The 23630-nt window shown below is 42.3% G+C and overlaps 1 protein-coding gene across 4 annotated transcripts in view; it reads right to left on the bottom strand.

Moving 5' to 3' along the window:
- Positions 1-230: 230 nt before the first annotated feature.
- Positions 231-23630, bottom strand: part of furina (furin (paired basic amino acid cleaving enzyme) a) — an 86334-nt gene continuing 62934 nt past the window's right edge. For all 4 annotated transcript variants that reach the window (XM_034112349.2, XM_034112367.2, XM_034112360.1 and 1 more), the window contains exons 8-16: positions 20314-20486; positions 17557-17769; positions 14792-14892; positions 13726-13829; positions 13371-13488; positions 8468-8647; positions 8256-8380; positions 6765-6887; positions 231-4930 (exon numbers count right to left, since the gene is read on the bottom strand). In XM_034112349.2, coding sequence (XP_033968240.1) covers positions 4326-4930; positions 6765-6887; positions 8256-8380; positions 8468-8647; positions 13371-13488; positions 13726-13829; positions 14792-14892; positions 17557-17769; positions 20314-20486 — 1742 coding nt within the window. In that variant the 3' untranslated portion in view covers positions 231-4325. The remainder of the gene's footprint in view (positions 4931-6764; positions 6888-8255; positions 8381-8467; positions 8648-13370; positions 13489-13725; positions 13830-14791; positions 14893-17556; positions 17770-20313; positions 20487-23630) is intronic.

Genomic DNA, 23630 nt, shown 5'->3' with positions numbered 1-23630 from the left:
ATGTTATTAACACAGTGATGCATGAGTAGTATTACTAAAATAATGTAATATATAGAACCTTTACTTGTAATTATTTATGCATGTTTTACTGACAATACCTTTTGAATTCATTATTTGACTTGTTACAGTATTTGTTCTGGTACTTGTTCTTAAAAACGGGTCTCACTGGTTTTTATACACAGACCTAAATCAAGTCATATCTACTTGGAGAGCATGTTAATAAAAACACATTGAAATTTGCATAGATCTTTATTTTTTTTTAGTAGAATCTATAATTGACATCAATTAAATAAAAAGAAGAAAAACAAGAGCGAAAAAATCTTTAAATTACAAGAAAATTACACTGCACCGTTCATATAGTACAAAAATAGGCCTTATTTTAGAGTTATGTCCCATGTAAGATAGTCATTCTTGTACATTATTCATAGGTCACATATCTGTAAGGTACTGTGTGCAGCCACAGGCCGGGATCCTCTGGAGAGGCGGGGGTCAACAGCTCCTCCCCCATCACAAAGTGTTTCATTTATACTTAATCAAGCATGTGTACACAGAGACGTACGCAGATCTGATTGAGCCCTTAAGTTAATGGAGATGGGATACATTCTGCCTCCTCCCTCCACAGCTGCTGAACAGACAAAGTGTCACAGCACATCTTCAGAAAATAAAAATAGAGGTGACAGATCAACACTTTGAACACGGGTGAAGGGGCTCGATGGACTGTGACAACCTGAAAGCAACACGTCGTAACACTAAACAGACAGCATAAAAATGATTGTCTTTGGTTATGCCAAAGATATTGCTCCCATTAACTCCGTCAGACTTCATATTGATCACTTCAGACTACATCCTAAGGCAGGACTGAAGCAACATCTGCTGAAAATAATGCAAAAAGAGAAGGAAAAAAAACATCTTCCTTTATAGCCAGAGGAGACAATTTGTGACGAGCAGATTTCTGTAACATTCCTGTTACTTTATACATCAAAAGGCTTCACACTGCCGGTGAAGTGGCAGCCTTTTAATGATGAGCTGCTTTCCGGCACAATTAGAGACCTTTTTCTTTTCTTAGTGTGCTGTTTCCATCTCCTTTTAGCAGTAAAATTAGTGAGCTGGCTTCTAATGGTGTGCTTTGGAAGCACTAGCTACTTAATGCTGCCCGCATTCACGATTTCCCTCCAAGATGAACACTTGAATGCACAAGCCTTCGAGTTCATCAGTTTAAAGTTTTCAGAGTTTTCAAGCTGTAGTGGAGACAACATCAAGAAAAGATGAATAAATCATTTTGTGTGTGCATTCGAGGGGACAAGAGAACCGCCTGAACACCCTCCCAAATGTTGCACTCTTGCTTGAAGCAATAGAAATAATTTGTAAGGGGAGATGCATAACGTTGATAGCCTGAGCATCAATACCAATTGCATTGGTCAGAGTCCCACATTATACTCCTAAAAGGAGCGCGCTCTTAGCATCTAGACTTTAAGAAAAATATTTTATGGAAGCAATTTTGGTGCCAAATGAGCCCATTAACTGTTGTTTGCAAACTTCACACCAAGCTGGGAAGTCAATAAGATTTTGTTGCAGGAGTCTGAGGCTGTATTTATTACATTTTTTAAATTAGCACCACCTCAAACTGGGGCTAATCGAATCCTAAATGGCAGTAGGCACTAATGTACATCTCAGAGCTATGCAGCACACACTCATTATTCTGCAGCCACACCAGCGTTGTTCTTTTCAACGGCACTTTCTTTGAATGTACTTTCTCAGACGGGTTTCCAATCCTGTTTAGTGCTTCCTGGCTGAAACTGCAGCGTTACGCAGTCCACCTGCACGGCCATCAGGTGAATCACGCTTCCTGGCTCAGCGCTGTGTTTGAGATACAAACCAATCCTTCTCCATGCTTTGAAACAGGATGTGGGAAGGTATTGGTTTACAACTCTTTATTCTCTAATGTTTTTCTTTCTTTCCCTCTCTGAACACGCTTTTACAATTTACATTTACAATTTACATTCAGCTCTGAATATCGTTATTATGAATAATTCCTTCTGAAAAAAGATTTTCCAACTAAAGTGGTTAAATTCAATCGATTAGTTTTGTGGAACAAGGGAATTATTTGATTGTCAGTGACAGGAAAAAAATGCAGTTGAAACTTAGCATGAGAGATGTGGAAAACAAACGCCCCTAACAATTTGAAAAATGATGTAGCACTTAAACGCTGGCCAACAAGATCTATGGACAACCTTTCCACCTCGTTCTATATCCAATAACAGCTTTTACAGCCCAGGTGTGACAGGCAATGCATTTCTCAAACATTTACAGAGCAGTGTTACAGTTTCTGAATCGCAATTTCTTCCTTCTCTTCAAATACATACATTTTACTTGGGTGCCAAAATCTCCTAAATCTTTCCTGACAAGCATTTTCAAAACTGACCTACATATAATTCGACCTCTATAATCATTTAACAGCTCCTCTAACAGCGTACGAGACCTCGCTGGATGATATGAGAGGTAGATAAAAGAAAAGGAAAGAGGATGAGCAGCTGCAGTTCTGAATGCATGTCATCACCATGACAACCTCTCTCGTTTTCTGCGCTGGAAATGAAAAGAATAATCATAATTTCAACATGGTAGAAAGAGCGGGCTGTGTATTCAAAATGGCTAAATTATGAGATGCACATTTGAGATGATAACCAGCCCGGGAGAAAAGGAATTACTTTAAAGGTATGATTAAAAACCCCTCTGAATAAATAGTTGCTGCAGTGTCATTCAGAATATAATTAATTGGCAAGTACGCTGAAGCGATAATCTGAATTTCAGATTAGATGAAGACTGGAGGGTAAGTGCAGAGACGCTGATGAGATGTGGAGTCTCCACGCACGATTTCTGAACAGCATTCAAGATATGAAGAAGAAAGCGGAGACTAAAGCAAAGGAGAAAAGGAAACCTTCACTTTAGAGGGCAGATACACATATAGTTTCATTCATTATGATACGAGGTGTGTCTAATGTACGATTGTAGTGCCAATGTGCTCTGCACAAAGGACTAAGCCTTTGTGTTTTGTCTTCTGTCACAAACCAATCCGAGGTGACTCAACCGCTGCCTTTGAGAAGCTCTCGTGCTCAGCAGCACTCTGTTCCTGCTTCTCTCTCCGCCCCGGGATGTGAGCACTTCAAACACAGAAATCAAATATCCCTGGAAGCCATTGTGCCTCCGGGCTGATCGAGTGGCCTGTGTGGTTTATTTGCTGCCTTTTAATTCATCTTACTGTTGGTTCCCTTGCACATGGTGGCTGTAGAGGTGAAGAGCAAAAGGAGAATTTATGGTTTTTAACCCGGGAGAAATTGAGCCCATCTTGAATCCCTGAAGGCTGAACGAAGCTTTGCTCGTGGTGTGAGTCACAGTTTGTTCCGCCAGAGAGATATCTCCAGACTCTGTGTTCAATAGGAGAATTAAAGCCTCCCTTGCTACAATAGTATAACTTATTACATTTTTAAAAAGTGTGCAAGATGGATTTTGTTTAAAGTAAATGCAAAACATTGTCTGGTCATAAAGAGAAACACAACCAAGAGGCCCTCGGTCTGTGTTGCTTCTCTGAGAGCTGGCACAGGATTACAAATCATTATGGTGTGCACGTTAACCTGTCAACTATTATGCTTCTGATTTGTGCATTACACTGTGACTCGTAACAGATAAGGAGCATTTAGGATCAGATTGTGGACGTTGATGTCACTAAACGGTGTCTCAGATAGAATCAATGTTTCCTAATCCAATTTTATGCCTTGCTATCACTTTTGGTTAAAGTACTGAATGTGACAGGACCAGCTTTAGCTTCTCTATAAAGGGCAGTACTCTGTTCATCAGATTTACACGCTCGCATTCACACAGACACACACACACGTCTCTACTCCTCACATTCAACAATCTCGTCTGGCTACTGCACTGAGACTGATGGAGAGAGAGGGAAAATAATAATCATTTGTTTACTGTAACAAAAAGGAGCTGGGGCTGGAGGGGGAAATGGACTCTGCATGGACATACATTGTTAGTGATTGAGGGCAAGAGGAGGGAGGGAGCCAGTTGAATAGAAAAGCGCCCAAGTATGAACAGAGCAAAGCTCAGCCATCCCAGAGCTCTGAGAGACAGAGGCTTCCCATCGGGTCTCCTACGGCACATCCTGGAGCAGGACGAAGAAGAGACCCGGTAAGACAGAGACAGGGGAAAAGGGATGAGAGATCATTCCAGAAAAGGCTGTGAGAGGGCAGCCTTGAATGATCACACATATGAAAGTGAGAAGACTTGAAAAGCAGGAGAGAGCGAGGGATGAGGGGGAGGCATTAAAGAGCACTTTGTGTTTTGATAAAGGCAGTCCTCTCATTGTGGCCGTCGAAGTCTTCGTTGTCAGAGTCCGTGTTTATCACGTCATCCCCCCACACTGTCGGGATCCCGCGGTACGACACAACCCTATTTCCGCCGAGGCTGAAGCCCCCCCCGAGGCCGCGGCCCCCCTCCAGAGAGGGCAGCTTGATCTGAGCGCCTGAGCGCAGCTGCAGCAGCAGGAAGGTGCCGGCGAAGGTGGCGATGATGGCCATGCAGCTGAGGACGGCCACGGTGATGGGCAGGCGCGAGCTGAGCTGGAGCTGCACCCCCGGACTGCCCTGGCTCGCCATGAAGCTGTCGGGGGACTCGCGCATGTACTGGTTGAGGTGCACACAGGTGCCCGAGGAGTCCAGGGAGCTGTGGGGGGGGCAGGAGAGGCAGGCCTGCGGGCTGAGGCTGCTGCAGGTCAGGCAGGGGGGGGGGCAGGGCAGGCAGGCGGGGACGGACGCCGGGGGGATGAAGTTTCCCACCGAGTAGTTGACGGGCTGGGAGCCCAGCGAGAAGCCTGCGGTACATTCCTTCACACAGCCCTGCTGAAAGAGGTAGTAGCCGGCGTTGCACTCTGTGAAGCAGAGAAATACAAGTGAAATTAAAAAGCTGTAATCATATGTGCCGGGGTTCTATTGGTCCGTTTTGTAAACATAGGCTTAGTCGGTTGATTTAAGCTCAAAACTTTATTTATAACAACAAAAAAGATATACTGTTTGACAATATTGAAACAGTATAACTTAAATAAACGAAATCAAAGTTACCAACATGAGGTTGTCTATCACTCATCTATGGAGTAAACACATACTAGCTGTTGCCTTCGCTGCAACAATCTCCCGAATGCCAGTCCAGGGCCAACACCGTCCCTCATGAACCCAAAGCCCCCCCCCCCCAGGCTTACCGTCAACCGGTTACACAATTAATTCAAAAAACACATTGTCAACATCATTTCAACCCCGAAAAACATGAGAAAACTATACGACCCAAACATAAACAAGTTGACTATCTCATAACGCCCATCATTAATAAACGCAAAATAAATAATAAATTGCATGTTTCATGACATCATATTTAAACCACGGCGAAGCTCCGTTCGCTGCCCGTCACGCAAGAATCGCGTACTATAGTTTAATGTATGTTTAAATAATTGTAGACTCACAAGCGTGCACTCGGTCACGCTACAGAAAGGGAGGGGACAAGGGACGTTTAGTGATGATTGAACCTTATTTATTGACGAATGGAAGAGGGCAGGAAATGTTTGGTGTGTGTGTGTGTGTGTGTGTGTGTGTGTGTGTGTGTGTGTGTGTGTGTGTGTGTGCCGCCTGCTGTCAGTGGCGGGGTCAGTCACTCTGTGATCCGCTCCGTCACAACATCCTACTGCTTCATATGAGTCACACAACACAGAAACAGAGAACTAGGATTCCTGCTCAGACAGTCGAGGCTTTTGGGGGACGGCTAAAAACACCATATGTCATGGGAGTGCGTCGTTTCAGTGAGCTTCTCCTGCTCATTATTGCTTCATTGTTTATCTTTTAAGATGATTTTAGCAGGAGCCAAATGATCTGCCGATGTCTCTTCCTCGCCAAAATGATATATTTAACATTTTAGCATGAGGCTGTTTAAGTACCTTGGAAGATGCGAGTCTATTCTACTCTCAAGTCACACCTTCACTTTTGTCAGTGCTACTTTTGCTTACTAAGAAAACTGAGGTTGAAAAAAGGTTTGCAATTGAAATGCTGAGTGCAGCATGTTTAAGTCAACAGAGCCATTTCCATATGCAGCAGGTCCAATGCAGACCATTGCCTGCATTGGTAATTAACAGACTGAGGGTGCCGGCGGTACAGAGCTAAAAACAGAGGAACCAGCAGACGAAGGAAACATCTGATTTACTGCAGTGTCTTATCAACTTGTTTAAAATAAGAAAAAAACAAGACTTGTGATCCTTAAAATATGTGATACATTGTTTATGATATGAAATCATATATCATAATTAAATGTTGTCAGCATGTAAGTACCTCTGACAGCCTGTAGGGGTCAGAGTGGCTCTGCTTCACACAACGTGTAGGTGGACCTATTGTATACATTCTTGAGACCAAAAGCACTGTTTGGAGAGCGAGGAGACCATTACAATGAAATGAGGTTATTAAAAAGGGACCTGCAGTAAAACTGTATTTGATCTCATCAGAATATTGATATTTATGATTAGAGCTCCATGACAGCTGTGTGAATAGTCTGAATAGGGTAATTGTGGGATTTTCAGAAGAGCCTGCCCACAGCAGACGGACACACATGGGATCATATTTCATCCTGTTCACAAGTCACATCTCAACACGACTCAGTAATAACAACCCCCCCCTTGAGAGCAGCTCTGTGAGGAACAGACTGGGGACAGAAGATACTAGACTTACCGATGCATATCTGCCTCAGGTCCAAGGTCTTACAGTTGTCATTGCCAGACGGAGCCTGTTCAGGGGGGCTGGAAGAGGCTGAGCCGGTGCCATACAGCACCAGGATGAACTGGGTCAGAGTGCCTGAGCGGAAAGATAGAGAAGATCAAACTGTGAAATTAACCGAGAGACAAAGTAGGCCTGTCAAAAACAGTGAGGCACTCCGAGGGTGGATTTCATAAATGTATCCTCTTCTCATCGTAGACTCTTGGATTTTCTGCATCAAGTGTAAATGACTCCTTGAAATGAGGTGCAATTTAAAGGCAGTATCATTTCACTCTGTGCCTAATAAGAGTTTTATAAAGTGCACGTCTCTGAAGAATCACTCAAGCGTGGTGGCTCGTGAGTGGTTCCACTTTAGTAAATCACTTCATGCTGAGGAGGGAAGTGTGAGGCGATTATCTAGATGTTTTTTCCCCCCGGTTTCTTGGCTTCGGAGGACCGAGTTGTGGGTGGACCTGATAAGTCCGTGTGCAGACGGTCGTTGGTGGGTGATCCGAGCTCAAACCGAAGTATTGAGGAATTCACTCCAATGCTTTATCATATTCCCCGCTATAAGGAAACGGATTGCTGAGGCAAAAGGCACCACTTGAAAACAACATTTAAGTAATGTCATTTAATGCCCTCCAGGTGACCTCTCAGTTAAAACGCATATCTCAACACCGGATGTTCAAATCCACTTGTTGCCTCTCTTCCCTCTGATCTCTATTGTCAATATCAAATAAAAGCATAACATGCCAAAGGAAAGGATAAATATACACATTTCCCTTTTCTTTATATGAACAACGTAAATGTACTCATTTAGTAATATTGCAGAATAATGTAAAAATTATTTGCATAGAAAGGATTCCATCCCAAGCTGCTTGATACATGTAAGCTGTAGATCATTCTAATAAATTACTACTCAAATTAAAAGATTGAAAACATTTTCTAACAATACTGATCCAGGCAAATGTATTTTTAAACTTTTAAACATTAAATTGCAATTAACTTTGAACAAAGTGAGGATTTAGTATTCTGTTTCATATCGTGTTTATATCTAATTACATTTTTTGTTTGTGTTTCTCTTTGGGGTCTTTGACGGCTTTGGCTCTTAATTTCAAATAAAAGGATTAGTTTGGCATCTGAAAAATGTATTGGCAGTTTTTGAAATCGTTTTTTAAGCCAATATGTTTCTGGTTCCAGCGTCTTAAATGTGTGGTTTTATTGCAATTATTTTAAATTAAAATTATTTCGCTTTTAGACCTTTGGTACGACAAAACACCTAACTCTTAATATTTAATTGAAAAAAAGAGAATAATTTATCAGAAAAGCAGTCATCTAATTCAATGGAATAAAATAATCATAATTTGCAGGAATATTTGAATCTGGCATTAAGACGAAAAAGGATAAAAATGTACTTGGACAGCTGGTACATATTCTTTTCATGAATATTTCAATGACAAGGCTTACCATAGTCACTGGCCCCTGCCACGTTCTCAATCTCCAGAGTCCAGGCCCCGCTGGGCTTCTCGTCCCAGGAGTGGGTGGTCATGAAAGCCCAGTCGTTGAAACCCTCTGATGAGTAGTCATGAGGCCTGCCGGAGAATCAAGCAGAGTGTGAACATCTTGTGTGCATGGACTTGTACTGTATTGTTTGTGTGTTTGCGGACTGGTGTTTGCACCTGGGGTGGAGCAGAGTGGAGCGTGTGCCGGAAGGACTGATGAGGTGGATGGCCAGGTTCCCCCTGCGGTTGTAGGACAGCGTGAGCCGGGCCTGGACGTGCTCTAACGAGGTCACGTGACTGCCTGTTCCCATGCAGGCTTCTACGCTCATGTTAATCGACAAATGGCTGCCAATATTCCTGTCAACCATGAGAAACGACACAAAGAAGATGACACATGAAGACAGCGTTGTCGTTGGTCGCAGGTGCTGCTAAAATCATTACTGGCTCGGTCTGAGCTCGTGATAAGCTTCAGTCTGGATAAATGTGTGAGTGTGACATTTGGCTCGCGGCCAGTGTGAAAGCTTGCGAGGGGTGAAGAGTTTGTGGCCTTGAACAGGATTAGCGTCTCACAAACCTGTAGCAGCAGACAGTCTGCTCTCTTTGAAAGTACACACTCTTTTTACCTCCTCGCTTTCGAGATAACACATACACAATATTTCTAAGGAGCAGGAAGACTCCGGGTTTTAGTGCCACTGAACTGTCACGCTCTTTAAGAAGATACATTTTTCATGATGGATTAGAAGACTACATAAATGCCCTTTACCTCCGTGGCAGCATCACATTGGAAAAGTCCAAAAGGTGAACTTAGAGCAGGGGTTCCCAACCTTTATTGAGCCAAGGACCGACAGTTACATTAAAAAAAAAAGTCACGGACCGGTTGTCAATTTTAACTGATTTTAATATTTACTCACCACCAGCAGGTAGCAACAGAGGCTACTTGTATGTAACAGCCTGAACAAATACTAGAACAATATGCATCCAAAACATATTGACAACGTTTAAAAAAGAACCGGTGTCGTTTTTAGTTTTTTCGGAAAACCGACGTTATTCAGTTTTTAAAACCAAAACGGGAAAACAGATAAATCAATGTTTTGGTTTTGTTTGTATGATTTACGGATAATCCAGTAAATGCTGGGAAAACGAGGAGAAGGTGCATTATGAAGGAGATGTCCGGTCGCCAGGGTGTGTGTGTGTGTGTGTGTGTGTGTGTGTGTCACTGGCGTGTGTGTCACTGGCATTTGTTTTCAGAAGATATTATGATAGTGACGTTCGTTCCGATGCACTCCGATAGCATTTAACACTACATCGAGATTAAGATTAAACTAACTTCTTTTGGGAACACCCACATACAGGCTACCTATGGAGTTAGCCAGATGTGTGTAAATTACTGTTCATGGTCATTTGAAAACCACACACACACACACACACACACACACACACACACACACACACACACACACACACACACACACACACACACACACACACACACACACACACACACACACACACACACACACACACACACACACACACACACACACACACACACACACACACACACACACACACACACACACACAGTGGTGACTGGACATCTCTTTCATAAAACGAATAAAAGGGGGAGTAATCGGGCAGTTCGATGTGTGTAGAGGTGTGTGTGGTTAACACGTAGCAGCCTGCAGTGACTATTAAGCTGTTCTGATGAAGGTAAACACAGCGAAGGCGGTGCGTAAAAAGGCACAGCTCTCGGCGCGCTGGTGCTGCACTTCTCAGAGGCAGCCATTTCCTGAAGTGAAGGAGGTTTTCCATCTATAAAACAGCTGTGGCAGCAGATACCGTGAGAGTCCCGGACATCAATTCATAGATCAAGGCAGACTGGTTTACAGACTCTCCTGTTTTGCCAATCCGGTGCTTAAACAAATGGCTCTACACCCCTGGCCGACATGTCCTTAAAATGAAGTCAGAGTTTGAAATATATCTCAAATAATGTATGCACTGCCATTTCCCCACATAAACATAACAGTCTGCAATTAAACGGTTGTCTCCTGTTCGCTCCTCTTCCTACTTGGCGCACCGGTAACCTTCTCGTGTGCACAAGAGGCTGAGACCAGGCTGAGCCGCCGAATCCCTCAGAACATCATAAAAGCCATTTTCAACGGTTTTCTGGTGAAAGATTAACTAGGCTACTGGAGGAAATAATATGACTGGTATAGGTGTGAAAATTAAACACTTAAACAATTCTGCAAATATTACGATAAACTAACAGCTATTTCGCGGCCCGGCAGTAACACCTCCGGGGGTTGGGAACCCCTGATTTAGAGCACTTTTCTCCAGTAGAGGCCAAATAATTACATAGAGGCTCTCCAGGTTATTTATGTGATGCAAATAAGTAGCAAAGCTGCACTTCATCATTTGCATGTTCGTGCTATTGCAAAATGAATTCTGTGGTGTTTCTACTGTAGGGAGAGTCCGACAACAGGAGAGAAGGAAATGGAAATCTATACAAATGGCTACTGTAGTCGATTTATCTTGGCCATTTGACCGCTGCAGCACAGGCATCTATGATTTAAGGTCTGGGAGAAGAAATATGTCGGATACTGTTGCAGACATGGCATCTGTTTTTACCAGCACACACAGAAAGAGGGAGGGAGGAATATTAAAAACCTACAAACTGTGGACAATCAGTGATTGAGAGCAACAAATCAAAAAGGACGACATTTTTGGCTCCTTTAATTGTGATTAACACTTCAGTAGCAGCCACAAGGGAAAACACATCAGTGACTGTTACCACTATTGTTGAATACAGAGAAGTAAAACAAGATTCCTCCAAAACACCAGCATTAATGAAACAGTATTGTGTTATTCTGTTTAGTTGCCTTTTGCTTGCACGTGTGTTTCCTCTGGGATTAAGCAGCGCACAGGAGATCCTGTCGAATGCATCACGGAAATCTATCAATCGCACATTTATCACATATTGAAAATCCTTTATTAAAGTCTTTTTTTAATGAAATCTGCTTAAAGCAATAATCCTGCAGGGAAAAAGCTGTGTATTTCATTCCAGTGTTTAAAAAGCTTTTCAGAACCAGCAACAAATATTCTGGGAGGAAGCCAAACCTGAAGAATTGCCATCCTTTTTGTGGTTAGCACGCTCCAGAGCGTTTAAAATCATAAATCACTTTTTGAAAAGCTTTGCCAAAGCCTCCAATTCACATGCCGCATTCTAGCTTTGCAGTAATACCAACAAAAGTTGCAGACATGGAAGCAATTTGCATTAATTTACAGAATCCTCTTTCAGAGGACTTCCAGAACAAGGTGAGCTCCCATACATGGCTGTTATATTTAATGTGGAAGTAATGGACAAATGGTAATTGGGCTGCATTTATAAAGCCCCTTTTTCAGTCTTAGAGACCACTCAAAGCGATTTTAAATACAAACCACCTTCACCTATCCACACACACACATTCATACCCCGGTGGCAGAGACTTCCATACAAGGTGCCAAGTGCTCATCAGGACAGATACAAATGCACACACACTCACACACTGTTGGCACCGCCATCGGGAGCGATTTGCAGTTCAGTATCGTGCCCCACGGACGCTTCGCATGTAGCCTGCAGATGTGAAAGGTCAAACCCCCAAGTCACCGATTGGTGGAGGACCTGTCTACTTCCTGAGCCCCAGATGCTGATTTATTTGGTTAACCACATGCTTACAGAAGCTTTACTTCATGCTTTAAGGCACAATCTATTTCCAAAAGTAAACGCGGATATGCCGGCCGAAACATCCATCAATAATCTGCGAAGCCCAGGCACTCTGAAATCCATAAACAAACCATACAGAATAACACTAAACTCAATCCTCTAAAGTTATTCATTCATCCTTTCAACACAAGGTTATTTCAAATATGAATCATAATTATGGTCATCATGGTGTAGTCCTGTAGTTGTCCCTGGAAATACGTCCTTCTTGATCTCACTGTTGTGATTCTGTTAGATGTAATTACTGGTTAGAATTGACAATGAGATCAACACTGAAGCCTGCGACGTATTTCAAGTCGCTCTGGATAAGTGAGTCAGCTAAACACCTCAAATGTAAATTAAATAACCTGCCTTGACTGCTGCGCCCAGACGCTCAAACCATCTGCTCTGAGCGTCTCATAGCTGCAGTAAAAGAGAGATAACCCTCAAGCTCCGCGAGGGAAGTGACAGGGAGCGCATAATGAAGAGGAGATGTCAGGCTGGGTTTAGACTTTGACACCAGGGAAATGAGAGGGAAAAAAGGCAGAGGAGAAATATAGTCTGAACAGCGAAAGGAACACATGGATTGACAAATTACTATTTTCTTTTAAATGCTCCCCTTCTAGCCGAGTGCCTGGCACACAAGCAACAATACGGAGAACTTCAGCGTGCGCCCAGAGCTGCAGATGAAGACATAATATGTCACTGCAGCAAAGCATGGCGGCTCGGTTACAGACGAGCACCTGCGCTCTGTTGTGGACCAGTTAATTATCCGTTTCTCTTATCGCTCTCTGCTGCTCAAACTCTAGCTTTATTCACACACTGAGGCTACATCAAAGACATTTTTAATACACGTATTGGTTTTCTTTGTCTAATTTCTTGTAATACTATTATTTTATAAGCATCAAATCATCTTTGCGTATTTGTTTTATAATCCGTTTGGGTATTTATACGGTGCTCTATGTGCTGCAGTATCGTCGCCAGGACCCTCCTGTAGTGCAAGCGAGGCACTTTTCTGGTTTAAAGGTGAGCTCCAGTGATTTAGTATTGCAGTTACATAAAGTTGGAGGACTCACAATGCAGATTAAGACAGTTAGAAGATCCTGATTCCAGAATTATTTTTCACGTTTAAAAGCTTCCTCCTGAACACAGTAGGGCTGATAGTTTATTCAAAATCCTACCTGCTGATGAAAACTGTGTAAAGGTAAGCATGTTTTAGGTGTTTAGAACATGTGACTGGGTGGTGACTCAAATGCTGAGGCACCTTTGAATTAATGGACTATTCTAAAATGCAGTTTCAAAGGTTGTGTTTGTGTGTGTGTGCTTGCGTAATGTACCTACCTTGGCTCACTGACCATGGTGATCACACATTTCCGCTGAGGCCTCACATTGGTCCACGTTTCTGCGAGAGCAACGATTGCACTGGCATCAAGTAGACCGTATCCATATGAATGGCTAACTGCAGATACCAAAAAAAGAAAGAGGAAACAGACACATGAATGTTTGCCCTCCCAACTATAACTTATAACATCGACTAGCTGCAGTGTGCATGTTATCTAAGACTTTCACACAACGTATTCCAGGGCCTCACATCTCCATTTGCAATGTATCTTTCCAGATGCATAACACGTGAAAGACTTTCAAAGGGCCTGTAAACTGCAGAGGGCAGGAGAGAACTCTGAAGGAGCTGCTGTACCTTTGCGTCCAACCCCATTGGTTCTCCAGTCGTTGGTGAGCAGGTGGGCAGGGTGAGAAGTTCGTACAACCAGATGTTGCATGTCCCTCCAGGTCAGATTTTTACTGGAATGTGTAAATGCAAGTACAAACAAAGACAAACACATGAAGAGAAAGACAGACACACAGAAAAACAGGAAGACATACATTGTGAGACTTTTAAACAGATCACACATTAGTGTTGACCTGCAGATGGACAGCTGATTTAATACAATGAAGTACGAGTCACATACTTTTGTTAAACTTCATCTTCTGTCAACATGTGTTTGAACTCAGTTTCAACCCTGCAAAACATATGTGTGTTGTGCCTTTCCTGATTTGTACGGTCGGAAAAGGTTACCGGAGGACACAGATGAGTTGAAAAATATTTAGAAATATAAAGCCCATTATTTACTGACTTTCTCTTTTAATCCGTTCCTAATTGCAATACTTTTCCGCCGCAAGACTAATTACTTCCTTTCAGGACTGTTCTGACGTTCATGTTTGTCTCCCCATTAGTGCTGCGTGACTGGATAAGAATCTAAGAGCTGTTTTTGTAATTGCACTGTAAAAGTCTACCAGGCAAAAGGAGTTGAAAGTAATTCATAAAACAGGATAATCAGTCATAAATGATGCATAAACATGAAGGGCCTGCAGTTAAAGCCTGATTAAATACAAGAGTTTTACATTTATTATAATCAGGCTTGAAAAAGTCTGTGCAAAAAAAGGATGATTTTACCTGTTGTCATTAAAAGAGCAATTTGCTGTTAGCAAACTTCTGCTATAAAACTGATAAGAGACGATTTAGAAATACTAATTTTCGGAATATTTGAATGTATGCAGATTCTGAAAATAACCAAAATAATTACAACCCAGTCTAACGATGAGTTTGAGTTTTGCATAAATTGGATATTTTCAATAGCATATAAGTGTTTTAACTGAACACAAATCATAGAGCTATGTAGAACGGGAAGTTCTGAATGAGGCTGTAAAGCTGAAGGGAATTGCGATGCTTGGTAACACTGAGAAAAATGATGATAAGCACTTACTTGGCCTCAAGGGCAAGAGCGATGATCCCAGCAGCCAGCGGGGCCGAGGCGGAGGTGCCTGTGTGGGAGTCTGTGCATTTAGATTTGAGGTCTGTCGTCACCTAGGGAAGAGAAACGGAGAAAAGCTATAAAAAAGGCAGCTTAGCCAAAAATACGAAGGAACATGTTCTCAATAAACGCACTGAAAGACATCCTTTGATTCAGCTTTTAACTGGTTCATCTTAAGATAGAGCCAGAAATACAAAACGTGTACCAAAACTGCTGGTGCCTTTCGCAAAAATATCACATTTACAACCTCAAATTCACCTAATTTAATGAGCCAAAAAAACCTATTATCTTATATTCTCCATCACTTCCTATGTTGCTATCTCATATGTATTCGCTGGAGGCAGGAATCGCCTAACAGTGAAAGATGCAGGAACTTAAGAGCATAAAGTCCTCAGCATGGCTCCCTAAACCAGCTGGAAAATCAAAGCAGGGAAAACTTATAACTTATGCTCTCCCTCACTGAACAACTAGTGAGGTATCTTTGAGTCTTTTCAAATCAAATGCTCCAGTAGAAATCTCCTCTGTGACCCACAGCGCAGGGCTCTGGTTGCATCGGGCCGCTCCCCGGAGAGAAACTCTGCAGCTGCATGAATATAAAATGAGGCGGTGCAGAACAGCATGTTTGTAGCAAAACTTATCTTGCTGAGGATAAAGGTTGCAAAACAAAACTCCAAGTGCGATCCTGACCGGGGGGTCAATCTATGTAACTGAATTAGACGGATAGAAAAAACGTTTGAATCGAGAGTCTGCTCCCTGTGCTGACCAACGCACAGACTCCAGAAGCTGATATTTTCACTGACTTAACAGAATCATAAACGCACTTGCAGAATTGCCTTTAATGCTTAAATCATGCATTCGGGGCTTACGATGTGCCCATATATGTAAATTGAAAGAGAAGGATAATACAAGTGAAATAAAACTAAGCAGACATTGAAATATTCGCTCTAGTATAACCCCAGAGGTCCCACCCACTCCTTTTTACTCCATCTCTTCGTTCCCAGCTTTATGAGTGACAGCACAATTAAATGAGAACAGCACTAAGGCATTAAGGGACCAGCCACATGTCATGGAGATGTCAAAAGCTGTCTGTCCAGTTACTCTGGCTGCGAGACTGTTAGCTAGAAAGCGGAAGAAGGTACATGTGTATGATTTTGTGTGTGTGTGTGTGTGACAGGAATATTAAGCAGCAACAGATTGCCAGACGGAGTTTCAGCCGTTCACTATTCATAATAATGTAATGGTCCGAGACTGAATGAATTGAGAAGAAGACGAAGAAAAGAAAGGAGGACAGAATGGGGAAGTCATGCTGTGGATCAGACGGCAGGTTCAGATGAAGATGAACAATGAGCTGTACGTATGGAGCTGAAATAAATACTCCATTAATCACCAAGTCGTTTCAGATCAAAATCAATCAGTAACTATTTCGACAATCAATTAATCATTTCAGTTTATTCAAGCAAAAACTCTAAAGTTAAAGCTTTTCAAATGGGAAAAGTTTCTGGCTTTCTGTGATAGCAGGCTCCACTTTGGATTTGGAATGTTGGTCGGACAAAAAAGACACTTCAAAAGCATCACATTGAAACATTTGAGACGTTACATTTGAATATGTTCTGGCTACTTAAAGACCTAAAAGCAACAACAGTGTTCTTAATATAGTTTGCTATCTATGTACATTTTTAGTTTTATATTTTATGTCTGCACCATGACATCAAGTCAAATTCCTCGTAAGTGTGAACCTACCTGGCAATAAACCTGATTCGGATTCAGATTCTGAAGAGAATCGGTTCATCAAGAAAATAATTGGTAGATTAGTCGATAACTTAAATATTTGGAGCCATGTTTGTACAAAATGATAATGCATTCGATATACATTAAGCTGCATTCCTAAGGGGTTTAACAACTTTGAAAGATAAAATAATCTGGTCATAATCTCATCCTCTTGTATTTAATCCTAACCACTGCTCATAAACTGTGGCAGTTAATAGACAACATATGACTTCGGTATACCATTGACTGAAAGTGTGATCATTGTTTAAATGGTAAATGTAAATGGACTGTACTTATATAGCGCTTTATCCAGTCTTTAAGACCCCTCAAAGCGCTTGACATACTACATGTCGTTCACCCATTCATACTGAGCAGTGTATGTTAGGACATGCACTAACATGCATACACATTCAAACACCGTTGGCCATGCCATCGGGAGCAACTCAGGGTTAAGTATCTTGCTCAAGGATACATCGACATGTTGACTGCATGGGCTGGGATCGAACCCACAGTCGCCCCGTTTAGACTTTAGAGTATACACCCATTGTACATTTCAAATGTTAAATTGTCAAATGTCTTGATTTGTCCAATCAGCTCCTTCCAGTAAACTACAGGGTTGAGCTCTGCTTAGATTTACAGCATTATGCCAGCGAACACGGAGGAGAGAAGGACTAACGGCAAGAAAATATGGAGGTAAAAGACAGTAGTTCCAAATGTTGAAAACAAATTAGCTTTTCAAACTTTTTAGCAGGACAGAAATGTGTTTTTAGACTTCAAGGATACAGCCTTGATAATGTATTGGCATTTAAACATTTCATCATCTATAATGAAGCTGTGGATAAACTTCACCTTGGAAATTAATAACCTACTTTTTTTATTCTCGGCACAGAGATGAAAGCAGAAGCTCAGTTAATGAGGGACACAAGGAGAGAAAGACAGCGACTACTCACTATCTGTTTCTCCTTAGGGTTTCCAGAGCTGTAGGTGGTGGCCAGGGTGGAAGAGCAGGCCTCGCTGTACCAGGGGACGTTTCCGTTCTGGGTGGAGCTGCTGATGGACAGCGTGTAGATGCTGTTGGTGTAGCCGTCGCAGTTACAGCTGTCCAGCTCCCTCCCTCCGTTCCCAGAAGCCCACACAAAGATGGAGCCCAAACCATTACGACCCTGCAGGACGTACAGTAGATTTAGACAAACAAAACACGGACTCTTTTATTCATTCATTCGTGCCTTTGACCAGGAAAGGACAAAATCTCATTCAATCTTTCATTGGAATCCCAATTATAGGGAGGAAATTCATTTGAGGACTCGTTTGAAAAGGGGCCCGTTAAAAGGCAGCAGACATCACAGAAGCCGGGGTGGTCACTCAGTAAATGATGACAGCTAAACCTCGCAGGACAGCAATGCAATACAGAAAGGCTCCATATGACAACAGCTCATTGTGATAAATCATCCAACCTCTCAGCCTTTGAAGTGCAATAATTTTCATCTAAGAGCCGCTTTATCGTATCGAGTGAAACTATTTCTCTCTGCATTGATCAAGCCCGGCAAAGCATCACCCACAACAACATCTGACAGCACTGTCACTCTGGCAATTATCTCAGTAGTCAGTGTCAGCGCTTTCAATCAGCTTTGTGGCACAGGCCCGGAGTCCTACTGCTGTATAACAAGAGCCAGTGTGAGAGTGGATGGATGTGTTTATTCATGGTGTGCTCAGGGGCCTCATTTATAAAGGGATATACGCTCAAAAAAATGGCGTACGCCAGTTTCTACGCTATGTTTGCGATTTATAAAATACTAACTTGACGGGAAAATGTGCGGTCCTCCACGCAAACTCTAACCCATGCGTACGCGCTAAGCACAAAAACGGGAGAGACGAGAAACTGCAACACCGTTGGCAGAAGGAAGAATGTGGAAATAATACCATAAATAAAACGTTACCTCTCATTTATCATATGAAGAATTCATTTTCAAACATTGATTAAAGCCAATCTTAAAATGATTTAACAAACGCCTGTTTGAGACTCCTCAGTGCACACAAACACATAACTTGGAGAAATAAATAAATACGCAAATGTTATTTAAAACGACCTCGAATATGTTGTGCTAATGCTATGAAATGTTTTCTCATAAATGATGCGGTAAGCAGGAGGACAGAATTACGTCTAAACTGACGCCGTTTTGCATTTCAATAGGTTACGAGCATGGTTATATACTATCACGTTTAATCGTGTTTTATGCCGTTTGCCAAGACTTGATAAATCGCTCGTAAAACACAGGAGACGGAAACTAAGAACACCATATGTGGTCAATTGTACAGCTAATGTAACACAACACATAGGCTAGTTGTATTTCCTCTAACTGGTGGAGTTGCTGCGGGGAGGGGGGGCGGGGTTGAGATGCACAGGCTGCAGCGGAGACGCTGCGCCCAGCTGATCGACAGCTGGGACACAAACCACCAAATACAAAAACATAATTCAGATCCAGTCGTCATGACTCCACTCCGGAGGGATTCCCCGATCACTTTTTACAGTTTCTCATCAAGGGGGGGGGGGGGGGGGGGTCTCCTGTCCCCGGTACAAACACACTGCCTGGGGAAGGTTGGCTATGTGTATTTTTTTTGTCATGAACCTTTTTCGGACCACTTATTTATTTATTTTGGTGACGATCCGACCTCCATGCTGCTACTCTGGTTCAAACGGCATCCACCAAACAATATGATTTATCTCGACCTCCCCAAAATAACCAAAATCTGACACGGTGTGAGATGTCTTTTTTAGCTGTTCTGTCGTCATTTCCTGCTATCTTCTTCATGCAGTCAGTCAAAATGAATGAATGAATGGGCGTTTCTTTGACTATTTATAGGCAAATCTGGGCGTTACGTGAAGCCCACAAAAGCTGCACCGCATTTCGAGTCGATTGTGATTTATAAAGGGAAACCGGCGTAGGAAGTGCTGTCCGCACTTTCCTCGCCGGTACGCAATGTTTGGTGAATCGGAAAATGTCGGAACATTTCTGTACCTATTTTTTGGATTTCTACTACGTAAGCAACCTTCCCACGTGAATCCTACGCACGGCGTTATAAATGAGGCCCCTGATCTATTCGGTTCACTTGCTCATTTTACATATCTGACACGGTCCTGTGCAATAAAACAAGCGTTGCCATAAACAACAAGAGCTTTTTTTCAAATTGCCATGTTGTCAAATGCTGATCTGAAGAGTTTTCAGAATGACCCCTTTTTAAATCTCTGCAATATGTTTGAAAGTCTGATTATTTTTACACAATAAGTTCAAACTTAACAATAGGTTTGAATCAGTAATTCAAAGACAACGTATGATTGAAATTATGTATTTTTCAGACACTTCAGTCACACTTGAATGCCTGTGCTGACTGATTGAAAGAGTTGAGAGACAAAAGAGGTTGCAATTAAAGAAGCACCTTTCAACTAACAAAGACTGTTCATGGAAAAATGCTCCATACTTAAATTTCTCTCAGTGCACCTTCTTCTATTAACTTTTAAAGATTTTACTCCGTGGTGGCTTTTAGAGGACATTCTCTTCCATTCATAATTGTCAGGGTCATAAATTGCTTTGTTCTTCCCGCTTGTGTGTCCTCTCATGCTTGAACAGTTCAATTACTGGCCGCTAAAAGGAAGTTACACACAGGCAGTAAATAATTTCAGTCTCACACAAAGATTCTCAAACACAAACCTCTGTCACTCCACGCAGAAAAGCTTCTTTGGCCAGTTTGGCAGGTCCGTCCACAGTTTTGCCGTCGTCCTCCGGGCCCCAGCTGGCGCTGTAGACGTCTATGTGTTGGGGATTCAAGCTGAGGGACTGGGCCTCCACCATGTCAGTCACCTCTCCGTCCAGCATACGCACACCTGAATACACAATGACGAAAGGTTTTCTTAGTACATACAGATTTTTTTTGAATAATGACTTAAGGTTAATAATATAATGAAAACATAATAAACATCGAACCAAAGGGAATGGAGAAGAGACACTCGGCTATCATAACAAACACAAATCTCTGGTCAGCAAAGTTGCACTTTGAGTAATAGGTGCCAGCTTTTGAATAGAAACATTAAAGTTACAAACCAAAAAGTCAATATCTTTGAAGCCGTTGCATCAATTTGGATCTTTCCTTAGTTGTTCTAAATATCATAACTATGAGTGTACCAAGGTTTTATGAGTGCAATGCCAAATCAGCACTTTTCTTTACCACAAAAAAGGCCACAATAAAAAATGTAAAAGGTGCTGCAGGTGTTGAGAATCTCAGGAATCTGTAGCTCTTCTTAGTCTGCAGCTCAGTGATGTAGCTTATGGTGTTGTAGCTCATGTCCAGCATCGTGTGACGTGTTAGAACAAACCAATATTGCTGCGATTTAGTCTGAGTAGCATATTTACACTCTTGTTTGCAAAGCTAGACATTGTCTGTGTGCATTTGTACCGCTCATATTAGGCTGCGGCCCCACGAGGACGAAAACGGCTAAACGCATAGGATTAACGCAAACGCAATCGCAAACGGCTTCCGTCCACATGCAATAATTATCCGGATAGTGTCTGCCCACACGAGACCGCTCCGTTTAGCTCCAACCGCTGGAGAAGCTGCAGTACATATGCAGGAGCCTGTAGGTGGCGCTGTAACGTCCTCCACAAAAGCAGCGAAGAAGAAGGTTGTCATGGTTGCCCTTCTGTTTATTCTCCGCGGTGGGGGCCGAGGGAACCGGGCAGAGTTTCGCCAGTCAGCGTGTATTAAAGTTGAAATCTTCCGGACAAAATTATAAAAGTGCCGGTCAAAGGTCTTCTTTGTTATTTATTGAGCTTTAAAACAAATGAATAACGACTCTATATAATATAATGATAAAATACACGGAGCCTCTCTTTTTCCTCCCTCTCTTCGGACAGCGCCAGTGTCTGTCTCATGCAGCAGCTCATCCAGTAATCAGTGACCCGGCCGACTATAAAAATAAACATATTTATAACTAGTTTAGGGAGTTTGAGAGGTAATTAAAATAGCTAAGGGTGATGATCTGACTTGAAGTGTGTGTTTTGCTGCAGAGGGAGGAGCTGCAGGTGAGCAGAGCTGCGTGTCTCCGTCCTGTCAGATTAGACTTCACTCGCGAGAGAAAGATAAATAATCTGAATTCAGGGTGCAGTTTACTTTGACGTGGGGGTGAGCAGCAGAGGTGGGGAGAGGCGGGGCTATTGCCTCATCATTATTGCTGTAGATGTTGCACAAACAACTGTAGCATGGTCAATAGCGTCCGGAGCACGATAGCAACTCTGCGATCCGCCATTGTTGTTGTTGTTGGTGGCGAAACACTTCAGCACTGGCGCGGGGTAAGCGGAGGTGAGCAGAAGAGGTGGGGAGAGGCGGGGCTATTGCGCAATCACTATCAGTGATCTGAAAATGTCCGTATAGGGTGCACACACGGAGCTGTTTGACCCCCCAGAGAGTGGCGTATGCATTTCTATCCACCTTGGGACCCGTTGTCGTTTCCTCAGTCGTTTAGTGCCATATTCGGTCGTCCTCGTGTGGCCGAACGGTCTATATGACACTAAACAGTAACGCAAACGACCGAATTCGTCCTTGTGGGGCCGCAGCCTTAGACTGTACGGCACACACTGCTGGTGTGTGTTATTTGTGCATACACTGTGACCTTCTTATAGCCCCCACCATGTAAATCAAAGCTTTGGAGCTTGAGCTCGTTCGGAAACAAATGAAAAATAAGAAAATCTAGTGCATTGTGGGTGAACTGCCTTCGTCAAGTTTGCAGCAGACTTCAGAGGCATTCAAGTTTAGATAAACAGATGAAAGACAACATTAGATGTCTCCCTCTATGTGTCTTGATGAAATCAGTGTAACTGTCCAAGTGTAAATTGAATCAGACTTGATCTTATTTCTAAAGAAGTAAACAACTGAGCCAAGGTTCATTGAGATCAATGGTTATTGATGAAGTGCTGTACCACAGATAACACACAACACAACACAGCAGGGAGGGCAAACAGAGAGTCGGTGCATGTCCTCAAGTTCCTTCACAGAGGGAGAGTGGTGAGATATCAAAGACACCTGAAAGACAAACAAATGTCTCCCTTTGATGCATTGCAGGTCAGGTTACTCCATGCTGCTCTATATGGGCTAGAGTAACCAAGCACGTGCTCTTTGAAGTCCTCCAAAAGCATCAAACAGGCTGCTACTGTTTCCATGGCAGCCTGTACTTCTGCAGGAGGGCCATGTTTTTCATCAAGAGGTTCAAGGATTGTTCAGCCCACATATCCGTCTATCCCGAGAGCAGGAGCTCATGGTAGATCGCTCAATAACTCTCAGATCATATTGAAGCTTAAGTACATGTAGCATTTCAATGTACCAACTACTGGGGTAAAATGTAAATGATAGTGTGTTGTCGGGCACATCTCTCTATATACTCTACTCTCTATATGGCATTTCATTTCATGCAGGTAAAGAGCATTCTAGCACAGTTCAACTTTTTGGGAAATACAGTAAACATATTCTCTTTCTTACAGAGGTAAGGCGAGGTGATTACTACATTCGTATCTTTCAATGGAATCATATCATGATGAAATAAAATATATTGAGATGTGAGATGTATGTCGTCTAAAAATAATAATATTACTTTAAATTGATCAGAACATCTAAGGGAAATATGTCTCATATCATAGACTCGGTTTTGTTTGTTACTTTACGTTCAATATATTACCTAATCAAGATATAAAATCACCTATATCATGATAGAATATTTTGGCCATACTGCCAAGCTCTATAGACAAGACCAATTTTATGTGTAGAGCAAATATGAGGCTCCATCTAGTTAGTTAAGCTTAGAATAAAGACTATTAAAAACGACAGGATGTGGTTTGATATGAGGCTGCAGAATAAAACCACACTGACATATTACTGCAGTATCGATCGTCTCATCTAACTCTTGGCAAGAAAGTCAATAAGCGCCAATCCCGACGTGTTGAACAGCAGCGCTGAACAGACAACCTAATGTTTAATTAAT

This window comes from Pseudochaenichthys georgianus, chromosome 3, assembly GCF_902827115.2.
Source record: "Pseudochaenichthys georgianus chromosome 3, fPseGeo1.2, whole genome shotgun sequence".
Classification (NCBI taxonomy): Eukaryota; Metazoa; Chordata; class Actinopteri; order Perciformes; family Channichthyidae; genus Pseudochaenichthys; species Pseudochaenichthys georgianus.
This window is presented reverse-complemented; position numbering and strand designations above follow the sequence as displayed.